The sequence below is a fragment of the Diplotaxodon limnothrissa genome, linkage group LG1 (genome assembly GCF_057381915.1).
Source record: "Diplotaxodon limnothrissa isolate DT_005_m linkage group LG1, D_limnothrissa_male_GT1.1, whole genome shotgun sequence".
Lineage (NCBI taxonomy): Eukaryota > Metazoa > Chordata > Actinopteri > Cichliformes > Cichlidae > Diplotaxodon > Diplotaxodon limnothrissa.
Genome location: NC_140596.1, coordinates 5025181 through 5039561, shown reverse-complemented (window position 1 = coordinate 5039561; position 14381 = coordinate 5025181). Strand labels below are relative to the sequence as shown.

General features: G+C 36.9%; 1 protein-coding gene across 1 annotated transcript; it reads right to left on the bottom strand.

The window, feature by feature from the left end:
* Positions 1-1291: 1291 nt before the first annotated feature.
* LOC146639292 (adhesion G protein-coupled receptor G2-like) lies at positions 1292-13954 on the bottom strand. Its single transcript, XM_085351160.1, has 14 exons — positions 13816-13954; positions 10592-10667; positions 10256-10397; positions 9866-9985; positions 9111-9152; positions 8457-8540; positions 8290-8335; positions 7885-7979; positions 5550-5668; positions 4940-5208; positions 4767-4863; positions 4363-4489; positions 4035-4191; positions 1292-1386 (listed from the first exon to the last, which is right to left on the bottom strand). The coding sequence occupies exons 1-14, from the start codon at positions 13952-13954 to the stop codon at positions 1292-1294; spliced, it is 1608 nt and encodes a 535-aa protein (XP_085207286.1).
* Between the last annotated feature and the right edge of the window lie 427 nt (positions 13955-14381).

Sequence of the window (14381 nt, the reverse complement as noted above, 5' to 3'; positions counted from 1 at the left end):
TAGCTAATAATACAGAAAGGTTAGGGAGCGAGGTGTTTTTCTTTCTCTCTTTTCTTTCTCTCTTTTTTTTTTCAAAAAAAAAAAATTCTGCCATTTGTTTAAAATTCATCAAGAAATGGCAGTATCAGAAGGCTGGAGAGCCACTACGGACTCACATATAAAAGTATATTAGAAAACTGTTTAGATACAGAGAGAATGAAAATATTGGCATGATATCAAAAGTAGGTAAAAAAATAAAAAAATGTCATAATTAATTTCGGTCACGATATTGGTGATGTGACTCTTGGGACTGCACCCAAAATGTACCTTTTGAAGGGTTCTCCAATAAATTATCTTAAAGTTCAAATAGCGTACATATTTGTTTGTTTATATTAACTAATGGTATTACAGGCATTAAAATGGTGCAGTTTTTATACTAAAACTGTGATACATCCCATGTTGATGCTCAAAGTTGTTTAGACAAAAAGGATGTGAGGGAATGAAACAAGATTTTGGCTTTAGATGGCTACAACTCTAAATTTTACTAGTTTATGAAAGGAAAATTCTGTCTGGCTACATTACATTACAAACGTATTCTACAAATAAATAAAAATCAGCTGATTTTAAGGAATCAAGTTGGAACTGTTTTTAGATCTGATAGATTTAATGTTACTTCTGTTTTAGTAATAAACTCAGTAAAACAGAATAGTTTTCCTAACAGCAAAACAAGCATTATGCTTTTAATATTGGGAACACAGGTATACAAGAATATATGTTCGGATACAAACTTATAATGTACATATATATATATAAGATAAGACTTTATTGATCCCACGGTGGCAAAATTTTTGCTTTATCAGGTACAGATAGCTGAAGGAAAATATAAAAAATACAAATAAAATATAAAAAAATATAAAATGAGTAAGATAATACACTATATACAATGGTAGCATACACAGAATGTGACTATGGATATGGTTGTTGGAAATATGGGAGACATAAATTATAAACCATATAGTTATAAGCTATATAGAAAAGCTTACAATGCAAAGGGAACACATCCTCTAAGTTGCTCTTAGGAGAGATTAATTCCTCACCACAAAGATTTTAGGTATTTCATCAATAAAGTTTCAAACATAACATTAATATTCACTCTCGCTCACCTGCCTTGTATAAATAAACTGTTGTATGTGGTGTTGTATAAATAAACATCATGATTTAAAGAGGACATAATCATGTTGTCACTGTATTACAATATGAATTATACCGACACACACAGACTCTTATTAAGTTGTTGCTACTAGTGTTTAAACTAGCCGTTAGTGCTGCGTGTTTCACTGCTCATCTTAGTAGTCGAGGTTTTAGCCTTTCTCAGTGACATCACAAACCAAAGGAAGATGAAGAAACCTGCAGTCACAAAGGAGAGAGAGAGAGAGAGAGATGTACAGGTTCAGATGGTAAATGGATGAGTTCATGAAATCATGCATCTGTGTCAAATTTAACTCTAGTGAGATTTCCTTTTTAATGTTATGTAAAATGTAATAAAAAAATCTTATACTACTGTTTCCTCTTAAATGGTAACTATAATGAAAATGGATTTTTGTATTAAGCAGCAGAGTTGAGTATGTGTGTCCACCCATAAAAAAACACCAAACAAAGTGGGCATCCAAAGAAGAGGACACCACAAAAGGACTGTTTCCTGTCCCTGTCAGCACTTGGGACCCGCAGGCAGCCTTCCACCAGTGTTGGGACTAACTCGTTATTAAGTAACGCGTTACAGTAACTACGTTATTATTGTGGTAACGAGCGAGTAACTAGTTATTATGCCAAAACCGGGAACGCGTTACTCGTTACTGGGATTTAGATAGGCTCGTTATTCGTTACTTCGTGTGGTGGCTATCGCGGAGCTTCCACAGATTCAATAACATTAGCAAGTGGTGGAGGCCAGCAGGTGGATGAAAGAAAAGGGAGGCAAGAGGAGAGACACCTGATACTCTCGGCCGCTGGTCCGAGAGTATCAGGTGAACTGAACTTCAGGTAAGAAGTTATAACCTGCAGTCTCTCTGGGTCAGATATGAACCAAGTTTATGTGGAGTTTATTTTCGTTATGCTGACTTTTTCGTACTGCGTGCTAGCTAGCATGACAGAGTTTCTATACAGCTGGGTGGTGCTATGTTACTGATGTTGAACTTTATTTTGTTCATAAGGTTAATTATTAGAGTTGCCAACCGTCCAGTAAAAAACAGAATCGTCTCGTATTCAAAGAAAATATCATGCGTTTCGTATTGAGGTGAAAAGAAACACAGTTTGTCCCGGACTTCAGCTACAATGAAAAAGACACAAAGCTGGAGTTATTCTGTGTTTACGCTGCACAGCTGCCTCTTCTTCTCTCATCCTCTCACCCTCCCCTACTTCAGTCATGAAACTGATCAATGGTCAGCTGATCGGCTTTTCTCTCGTTTGTTTATCGCCCACTTTGCGCAGAAAGAGGAAACCAGCGGATTTCGCGCTAAACAACAGCAGCACGTTTAAGCTTGATCAGCTGTTGTTAGAATTTATTTAATATTAATTTCTAGTATCAGTTGATGTTTGCTGGAGCCTCAGCTGTAAACCTGCTGGTCATGATATCGGTTTGGTTATGTGGTGAGAGGGAAACATGAAGATGAAACCAGGAGATGTCCTTACTGAATCATCAGAGCTGTGATGGAGAAACAGGTTTACCTTTTAGGTGACATGAATGAGTTGAAGGGAAGTTATGAACTGTTTCTGAGAGACAAATAACACCAGGATCCTTTTCTAAGTAGCTGACAGCTGGTAACTGTGCAGGGGCAGGTCTAGCAAAGTGTTGCCAGGGGTCCATGTAGGGCATTAAAAGGGAAAGGGGGGCACAAAGAAATACTTTTCTTTCTTATTCCCATTTAAAATGTCTCGCTTTTAAAAAATAATTATCTGAATCTTACAACAAACGATTGATAAATTGATACATATATACCATCAGAACAGTGTACATCACTGTCACAACAGTGTTTGTTTTCATTCAAAGGCTTTATGATTTTTCCTATAATGGTGGGCCGGTCTCTAGTCAAAATGCCCGGGATGATTTTTTTGTCCCAGTCCAGCCCTGTATGCAGCTCATCTGCAGTCTGGTGTTACCTACATCTTCCTATTCAGAAGGCAGCATTTCCGAGTTCTGAGTACAATCGAAAGCACCACAACTGCGGTTTTTGTGTTGGATGTAAAAAGCAGGCTAGGATAGAATCAGGCGTGGGATTTCTCTCGTGGAAATGTGCACATTATTGTTTTCCTTTCTGTTGGTAGGTGGCACAGTGCACTTGTGTCAAGTAAGCAAGCTAGAAGACTGGCAATCTTGCTGGGTATCCAGTTACGGAAGCAACACATTAACAAGAGAATTCTGAGTAAAACCAAAGTTACTTTCCCTAGTAACTAGTTACTCTGAAAGTAACGAGTAACTTGAAGTAACTGAGTTACTTTTGATAGAAGTAACTAGTAATGTAACTAAGTTACTAATTTAAAGTAACTTACCCAACACTGCCTTCCACAGATTTGAAGTCAAGGTTTGCAGGACAATATGGCTGACAAAACTCTACCCAGGCAATCCTGAATAGGCTGCAAACAGTTAATCTCCAGTCTCACAGGGCTTAACATGACTGAACTTCACAGTCAGGCCTGTTTAAGCTGGAGTCAGCAACATCTGCAATGGATCCTGAACATTATGTTCAGCAATGTCTCCTGATTCTGCCTAAGGCATGGTGTGGAGCAAACACAGAGCATGATGTGCTGATTGCTGCACCATGGGTGACAACGTTTGGTGGAATCAGTGTGATGCTGTGAGGCAGCAGCTCCCTTACTAGAAAAGCAAGCCTTGTCATCAGTTTCATCCGTGTCAAGGAACAGAGATATTGACATGAGATATTGAGTCTCGGCCAGAACCCACATACTCAACTGTGTGTGTGTGTGTGTGTGTGTGTGTGTGTGTGTGTGTGTGTGTGTGTGTGTGTGTGTGTGTGTGTGTGTGAGAGAGAGAGTTTACAGACCTTGCAGGGAGTTCAAGATGCAGAAGAGGTAGAGGGCAGGAGTGGTCAGGGGACCGAATGAAAAAAGGACCAGGCCCCAGGTAATACCGAGCAGAGTCATGACTCCAGCCAGGGAGCAAATGTCTTTCTTGAATTTGTCAAGGTTATTCTGCCCAAACTGATTTGCCAAATATAGAATAGAAGCAGGTTACAGACAGTTTTAAATTTGACTTGAGACCTTAAATTGTCATTTAAAAAAACAACAAACACTTCATTGCTAGTTTATAGTTTCCAATGAATACACTGATGGATTACTACTCATATATTATTTTTAAGACTAGATAATTACCTCTCTGGTGTGGTGGAGAATAAAAACTTGTCTGACTGTCACCCCAAACATGATTACATTAAAGAGGAACACCAAGCTGAACAATCCCGCTGTAGTCCACTTTACCTTGTCATTGGTTATATAACATCTAAAAAGAAAGAACAGATCATGTTTTAACCTCCAAAATTGAAAAATCAATGATGCGTTCTGTAAAAGAAACATTAATGCAGGTAGTGCAGTAAAAGCATCACCAGAGCTAAAAAGGAATTAATGTTTCAATTTTAGCAAATTAGATGCTTGGTGAAAAGGAGCTTTCTGCTTCTCCAACATGCATGTTTACAGAAACTCTGATTGGCAAAACAGTTAATAAGTAAATGTGAAAATGTGAATCATTATTCTTGATTTTACATGCTGGCAAATCTTACATTGCAGTACTGGAGGAGTTAGATGCGTCCAGAGGGGTAAGGCCATAAAACGTTCTGTCTATGATCACCACCACTGACACAATCATGGCAGGGACACCTTGATCAAAATTAATTAATTAATATCTACATCCACATTGATAATGACAGCTCCCTCCCTAATTGATTCCACTCACCCCATCCCACCACGCCGAGTTTGAGCAGGTATTTCTTGACATAGATGTTGAAGACTTTGACTAAGAGAAGATATAAGTGGAAACCTTCCAAGGCCATCCAGCTGAAAGTGGCTAGCAGAGAATAATGAAGTAAAAGAGCCATGTATAAGCAAAGTCCAGAGGAAGACCCTGCTGCCACTGCCTGACTGGGCAGGAAGTGCAGGTTGAGGAGCATCAGGGCAATTACAAGGTTGATGTGGACCTTCATAGAGACATCTTGTCTGAGTTTTCTGTCACACAGAGAATTGATCTGTGTTAAGTAACATACTGTATCACAACTGGAGGAATGGTAGACCATAACAAGAGAAGAAAGAAATGATGAAGAGTTATTTATAGAGTAAGAATAGCATTTGATGTAAGAAGATCAGTGAATGCCAGTGAATGGAGGAAGATTTCAGTATGTTTTAAGGCAACTGAAAGATAAAAACAGGCTACTCATATGTCAAAGGTATGAGGATGTTTGAGAAAAGGGGACAACAGCAGAGGCAAATCAGATTACAGGAGGTACTAAAAGTGTGAAAGAGGAAGGACTGATGAAGATGGGAAGAATATGAAAAAATGAATTTATTACCTGTTTGTAATAAAGAGCAAAATGGCTATGACCAAAGTAAAAAGGGAAATACTACAGCCAATCACAGTAATGTGTGTTAAAATCTCTTGGTCTTTCTTTGTGATGGAAGGATCAGGTATCTGTTGAGAAAAACACATGTTTATATCATCTTGTACTATTTGTATTATAACAATTAGTCAGAAGCCTTTTCACCTTCTGCTCGATGACAGGTCAACAGACCAACAGGTACAACATGTTGGAAGCAAATACTTGTCTTACTTATTATTTTTTTACACTGCAAATGTAACTTTATTTAACCTGCTAAGTTATTAAGTATGCTTTCTTATTTCTGATGGTACAAGTCCCTTGAAGAAAATGGGGGCAGGGCTAAAAAGAAAGTTAAAAGAACAGCTGAATAAATCTGAAAAATAAAATAAAGCATTAACTAAATATGCTTTATACAATCATAACAAGCATAACATAACAACAGACAATAACATGCAATGAAATACACAGAATTAAGGTAGGCAAAGTGTAGGTAATCAAGCACGAGCAACCAATACAACATAGCTGCAATACAGGAAAGGCATACAATAACCGACAGCACTGTTACAGTTTGGCACTGTTTTCAAGGATGGCAGGATAGTAATTTGAATGAAAACAAGTTGAGCAGAGCAGGTGAAGGTAGAATTCTGTACAAGAAATCTTTTTATTTTGGTGTCTTCTAGTGGCACCATCAAGAATGACACCAAACTGAAAAGAAGGAAAAGAAGAAAATGCACAACAAATGTATCTACAATTATAACAAATTATATTTGTTATTTTATTTGTATGCATAATTTTGACACTCAGTGAATGTGTAGGTTAGGCGGTGTGTTTATTATATAGAAGAGCCGTAACATGGCAAAAATGTTGTTTTTCCTTTGCATGCAGAGAGCAAAGTGAACCGTCCTTGTTTGCGCGCACAAACTTGGCCAAATAAATGATTCTAAATGATAAATGATTCTGATAGATACATAGATATTCACTACTCCCTCCAGAAAAATTAAAAATACATTAAACTGCAGATTACTGAGGAATCAAATGTGATTTTATGAAAGGAGAAAGATTCAAAAAGCTGTATACCAAACCCACATGCATGTGCCATCGGAGCGCGTCAAGCACTTAAAAAACAAAATAAAAAAAAAGAAACACTATGGAAGCAGAATTTATTGGATCATATGACTAATGAAATAAGTAAAGTAAAGTTCTGGCTGGATAAAAACAAATTATCATTAAATTTGAATAAAACTAAAATTATGTTATTTGGAAATAGTACTGGTGTTGATATTGAAAGAGTCAGTGAAAATTGATTACTGGGGAAAATAATGGATGAAAAACTTAAAAAACATTACATTCACTTTGTACTCTTCAAAAAAAAGTAGTTCGAATCATCCACAATGCAGCTTATGGGGATCATACAAACTCACTATTTTTGCAATAATATTCAGAGTATGTTTTTTTGGAAAGAAGTTATAATTTAAGGGGTTTTTGTAACTTCAATATAGGGAAGGTATGTACTGCAAGAAAAAGCTTTTTGTTTCTGTGCATGGAGTGAAACTGTAGAACAGTTTGAATATGGAATTAAAGCAATAACCAAAGATAAAACAGTTCAAAAAGAGTTATAAAGAAATGATCTTCTTGAACTATAAAGAAAGGGAAAATGTTGAAATTAAGTGAATGTCTCTATTTAGACGTTTTTTTAGAAAAGAGATTTGAAAGAGATTTGTTAACATATAAAAGATGCTTTTTCTTTTTTCCTTCTTTAGTTGTACTAATTCAATGAATGCAAAGTAACCTGTGTATTAGTTACTATAACTATTACTTCTAAAGACCTCACATGCAAGCAGTCAGTTGCTCTGTGTCCGCACATGTGTGTGTGTGTGTGTGTGTGTGTGTGTGTGTGTGTGTGTGTGTGTGTGTGTGTGTGTGTGTGTGGTAGCGTGCACGGCTACCAAATGTAGCTGTACAATTTTGTGGTTTGTGGTCTCAACCTTTAAAGGTTAAAGGATACTGAAGATCTAAATAAGATATTGTAAAAAGTTATCTTTCTGAGAAGCTGTGTGACTTTTAAACCCATTAGTATGACTAAACTTTGCAGTGTATTTTTAGCTTGCGGTCTCTTTCCTAACACCACTTGAAAAGCCTGTTTGAAGGCAGAATTAAGGTAAAGTGAGTAATGGTCTGGCATGTCCTTGTGAAGCTGCAAAGTTTGAGGCAATTCAGATAAGTGTTTGCTGATAAGTGTTTGTTGATAGAAGTGAAGAACAAAGGACAAACAATGGCCTCTTTAAATAATAAATGAGCCCAGTCTTACTATGAGGATACCAAAGTATGTGAGGTGGTTGCAGGAACAGGTGATGTTATTCTGACGATGTGTCCAGTGTGTGACGCAGCCATCCTCACTAAAAGCTGGTAAGCAAACGAAACAGATCCATTACGCAAAAGATCACATTTCTGAACATCAGCTAAGTTAAGTGGCCATGAGTGAAAACACAAACCACAATGAGTCTAACTTATGAAAATATTGTTACGCTATACTGCTCAAAAAAGATTCGATTTTCAGGGGGGAATAAATCGTGATGGATATCTATAATCAAGTGGAATGGGTAATGTGTCCCATAAGATTAACTGACTTGTTGCTGTACTCTGATTAAAAGGTGTTCCGTTATTTAATGTTTGAGCAGTGTACATTACTGTTCATGACAGATGTGATACTTACTGTATGTTGAATAATTAAAGAACTGACACGAGGGTTTTTGAGTTTCCTATGACACAAACATATTTCATGTTTGTACAAAATGTACAGAATATTATATGTGTCAACTAATTGTGCAATTAAATTACAGGAGGTAAGACTGAAATAAATGTTCAAAAAAGCATAGTTACGTCGATTTTCTTGGTAAACTCCATCGTGATGTTGATGCGCTCCTGCAGTCCTGATATCTTCTTGCCCTGCACACTCAGACCAACCTGTCATGGTCCTGGGCCATGTTGGCCCAGTGTTCTTAGTTTCCTTGTATGTTTGTATTTTATTCCATGCTTCCCCTGCCCATTATGTCTAAGTTCTCCCCGTGCTCTCTCTTCCCCCTGTGTGCCCTCTATGTATTTATGAGCCCTCGTCCCCTTTCGTGTTTATTCCATGTCTCCCCTGCCTGTTACGTTGGTGTTCTACTCGTGCTCTCTCTCCTCCTGTACTTCCTGTTTCACCTCTCCCGTCAGTGTTCAGTTCACCCCGCCCTGTCTCGTTATGATTATCAGTGTCACCTGTGTTCCCCGTGTGTTCCCACTTCCCTCGTTAACCCTCTGTGTATTTCTGTCTGCGTCTCCCTCTGTTCAGTGTGACGTCGTCCCTCATGCTGCGTGGATTTCCCTGTGTTTCTCTCTCCGAGTGTTAGTTTACTTTTCCCAGTTTAGTTTTGTATTTCCTATGTCCTGCCTCTTCAGCAATAAAGCTGCCTTTTTGAGTTCATTCCCTCGTGCCTGTGAGTCCTGCATTTTGGGTCCTCCTCCTGCCTGCCACACAGCGATTCATGACACAACCAGTCTTTGATCATATACTTCATGTGGGCTTTCAAAAACGCTCTACAATAAAATGCAAATTTGTCAGCTGGTTTAACAATTTTGCAAAGACAATTTTAATATTATTTTCTGAATCTTCTGTGTTAAATGGAAAAACACTACTAAGTGATCTACTTACACTGTTTGATATGCAACTCATTTACATTTTGTTAGAAAAAAAGGTGATGATTCTTTCCTGATGTACTCAACTTCCTTCAAAAATATGTGTACTAATTTTACATTTCACGTGTTAATAAAATAATGTCACTATGCTAAAGAATACAAATTCCCCGCTGGACAAATAATTCAAGCATCCAGCAAATTCAGAAGCTTCAAATTCAGGGTTTAATTTTATTGGCTGTTAGGTGTAGCTGGTGAAAGTAAGCTTGATAGGCTTGTTAAGCTGGGATTTTAAAATCTGATTGTTTTTTTTTGTATGCCATGTGTATACACCCCTCCTTTGTTAAGGACATGTAAATTTGATTAAAACAACTTTATAATGATGTGAAAATAAACAGGAGTACATTTCCTAACAAGTGGTAAACAAAAGAAATATATAACCTGACAAAGAAAAAGAAAAAAATCCAAATGTTATTTTATTAGACTGAAACAAGCAAAACCCACAAGCTCCATGAGCAGTAGTTTAAATTTAATGTGTAAATACAAAGATCGTATTATTCTATAGCTCACCACATCCTTTTTCTACATGTTTTTAAATAAGAAGTGTAGTTTATGACCTTATTTGTTTGAAGCCATTTAAACATGCAGAACACAAACGTGTTATTCGGTCCAGCACCCAGTTCTCTTGGCAGCTGGACAATGACTTTACTGTTGAGAAGAGGCACATCTGGTGTTACCTGTATCAGCATCAACATGCCAAGAATAGAAAAAGATTTAGTTTAGATTACGTTCACTAAAATTACCTCGAACAGAACAACATTAGATTGAATACAGTGGATCAGAGACCTTAAATAAGCCGGTCGTTATCAATACCTGACTCACGCTCAACATTGGATCTAAATATCAGCTCTGTACATCACTACTTGGAAGGTATTTCTGACTACATGTGGAGTCTGACTACAAACTACTGTTCAATAAGATTGTGTGAATATTTTTAATTTTTTTACCTTTGTGTCATTGGCATAAATTTCAAGGCCTCCGAAGGGACCACTGGGTTTGTGCAGAAGAGCGACAAAAGTCTTTACATACAATTGCATGCTCCCATTCACCTCTGTTCCCTCTAGAACCTTCTCTAGAGTCCAAATGGCTCTTGGGGAGTAGAATGCAAAAATATTAACACAATATTAACAATTTACATCCTTTTATTAATGTAGAAAACAGTCAAGTGTTAAATTCCCCCCCCCACACACACACACACACACACACACACACACACACACACACACACACACACACACACACACACACACACACAATGTATTATAAATAATTCAAATGTTTACCTCAAAGTGTCATTGAGGTTTCCCCCGTTCAAAACATTATCTGTATAATTCATACAACACTCGGCCTGATTACGACCTGTAGACAAAATGTAAGAACACACATTGAACCCTTGTACAGTTTAATTAAAGCACCCCTCATGTCCACAGAATATATGAAGGTTTAATCTCAAAACACCAATTTCACATTTCTTTATGAAGACATTTATTGGGAAATGGAGATGTGAGAGGAAGGCATTAGAGGTTCATTTTTAAATGCTATTTTACCATGTTAGAATAATGACTGTTTAAAACAAGTTGTAATATATAAAACCTGAATTCCAGAAGAGTTGGAATGTTTGTTAAATTTGGTAAAAAAAGAAAAAAATGAAAAGAAAAGAAAACCAAAAGACTTTCAAATGAAATCAAACCTGATGTTTGCTACAGTTCAGCAAAAAATGTCATGATGCAGCAAATGGCTGAAAAAGCAAGAAAGATGAAAAGGTTTCATCTGAGAGAACATTTAGCAAGTAATTAAGTTGACTGATATCAGGTCTTTAATATAATTAGCTATAAAAGAGATGTCTTAGAGAGGCAGTCTCTCAGAAGTAAAAATGGGCTGAAGCTCTCTAATCTATGGAAGAGTGTGTAAAAATATCGTACAATACTTCAAATGTTCCTCAACATCAAATTGCAAAGGGTTTGCAACTCTCATCATCTTCAGTGCATAACATAATCAAAAGATTCAGAGAAACTGAAGATGTCTTTGTGCATAAAGGACGAGGCTGAAAATGTTTATTAATCACTCACTGGCATGATTGTGTCACTGGCATTACTTAATGGGCCAAGGAATGTTTCCACACAGCAAAATCTCCAGTGTTAAATTAACACTAGAGTGTGTCTATATGGGTGCACACCTCTGAGTGTTAAATACAACACTGTTGAGTGTTAAATTAACACTTTTGACAGTGTTATATGTTTAAAAGTAACCTAGTTAGTTTTGAAGATTAACAATGGCTAACACTGAGCAGTGCTGATTTTCTAACACTGGAATATTTCTAACATTTTGAGTTATTTTCTCTCTAGTGTTAATTTAACACTGGAGATTTTGCTGTGTACATATTGGTTAGATACTATATTTTCAAGGCAGACTACAATAACCTCAGTGTTATCCGAATTTAGAAGCAGAAAGTTAGCTGCCACCCAGATCTTTTTGTGTTTAAGACACAAAAAGTTTAACTAATTGGTGTGTGTTCTTTGGCTTCATGGATCATAGACAAAGTTGAGTGTCATCTGCATAGCAGTGAAAATGTATGCTATGTCTTCTGATGATACTGCCTAAGGGAAGCATGTACAATGTAAACAGAATTGGTCCTAGCACTGAACCCTGTGGAACTCCATAATTAACCTCATTGTGTGAAGAGGACTCTCCATTTACATGAACAAATTGGAGTCTATTAAATAGACGTGATACAAAAAGCAATGCAAAGCAGTACCTGTAATACCTAGAGCATGCTGTAAATGCTCTAATAGGATATTATGGTCTGCAGTATCGAACACCACAGGATCTCCTCCATACCTGCTTCATGCCCTGGAGGACGGGGCTGTGGCCACTGGCTGTCTGTTTTCATTGGGTGGCGGGAGTGAAGGGCATCACCAGAAATTGTATTACCATTGTCAATGGACTTCTAATCTGAACTGTCATCTGCAATGTTCCATTTTCTGTATATGAAAAAAATCCTAATAAAAAGCAGGACATTGCAAAACTGCATAATGCTACAACAGCACGGCTTTGTCAGAGAAGACTCCGGGTACTGAATGGCCTCTCCTGCAGTCCAGATCTTTCACTTATACAGAACATTTGCTGCCTCATTAAATGAAAACAATGTCAAAGATGACTACAAACTCTTCAGCAGGCAAACAGGAGACCAAATTCAAACACCAAAACTACAAAAACTCAGAACCTCCATTCCCAGAGGTCTTCAAACTGCTTTGAAAAGAAGACCAAGGTAAACATGCACCTGTAGCAAACATCAATTTTAAAATGAGCTAATTTTGTGCTTAAAATTGTAAAATGTTGTCACGGCGGGGTGCGCCGGTGTGTGTGGAAACAGGACCCAAAAGCAGATGACGATGAGGAGTAGTAAGGTTTAACAGAAAGGTGAGGCTTTATTTAAATGACGGCAGGGTTAAACCAGGAAACCAAAACAAACTGGCAAAACACTAAGAAACAAAACACTAAACTGGCAAAACACTAAGAAACAAAACACTAAAGGTACTAAGACCAAAAACTATAACTATAACTGAGGTGGAAAATAACAGGCAAAGACTAAGACTATAACTGTAACTCTGGTGAGATAAACAGACTAAGACTAACGTGGAACTAACAGACGAAAACTAGAACTATGGCTGCGGTAAACAGACGAACCAACAATGGCATGAAGAAAACAAAAGGCTTAAATACAGACATGAGGTGATCAGGGGAAGTGGGGACACATGGGGGAACAGCTGACAGACATAAACCTAATGACAGGACCGGGAGAGGAAAGCTAAATACAATGAACAAAGAACACATGACATTGTCAAAATAAAACAGGAAATACTAAAACTAAACATGACAACACAACTTAACAGACCTAATACGTGATGAATAAATACAAAACCCCAAAACATAGAAAACCCAGGAACAATAACTGCCTAAACTAAAGGCAGATAGGAAATAACACAAACTAAATCACATAACAAAATGAGACAAATACAAACATGAACTCAGAGCGCTGGGTCAGAGACCCAGCCTGTGACAAATGTCTCAGTTTAAGCATCTTTTATGTTATTTATGTTCTGTGGTAAATAAAATATTTGCTCATGTGACTTCACATGAGTCTTTCAGTAATAATGTTTTTCAAATTTAAAGGATGACGTAGTGTCTACAGTAGCTGCAGACAGTACACTGAGGATAGGATGTGTTCTTCTAAAGTGTAGTAACGTAATTTAATGTAATTTAAAGGGACGTGACATTTTAGGGCTGTGGTAGAATATAGTGTGTACAGACTTTTTATATAGTATAAAAGAAAGAAACACATGTAGCTAAAATTGACAGAAAACAAGCTGAGTTTACTTTATTCAAACTCATAAAAGGCAAAAAGAAAAAGTGAATAAGCCTTGTTTCTTAGGTTAGAATCTAAATTGTCTGGCTGTTCCAGTAATAAAGTCATTCTTTTGTTACAGTAGTTAATATAACAACTTACTTATTGTAGCTGATATATTGCATGCAGTCCTACAGAAATACTGTTCCGACAGACAATTCTGATAAAGCATGTAATAAGACATAAAAGGCATCAACCACCAGAATATCCAGCTCTTCTTCCTGTAAAGAGACTCTCTCATTTAGAATGGAAAAAAAGGCAATGCTTTTCAGTCAAAGTTCTTTTCTGATTAAAATGTCTTAATTTTTTTAGATTAGCACAAAATTTATTTTGTTGCTATTATGCTGAAGGTAGATCATCATCACCCTGAAGACTCATCATCAGAACAATGCAAAATATGTTTTCTACATAAAGATTTTGAGTTTTAGAGACTGTACCAAGTTATAAAAAACACAGGTATAGAAATAAAACGAATTCAACTTCTACTCCTCCTATTTCTACTACCAGTAATCCTAAGAAATACATTGAAACAAAATCACAAATTAAAAAAAGTATAAAGTCGAATGACCCTAATAACACTAACAACCCTTGTTATTAGCATCAACACAGAAAGTAAAATGTATTTTAAAGTGAACCAAAGCATACCCTACCTTTCCATGTTGCTGTGG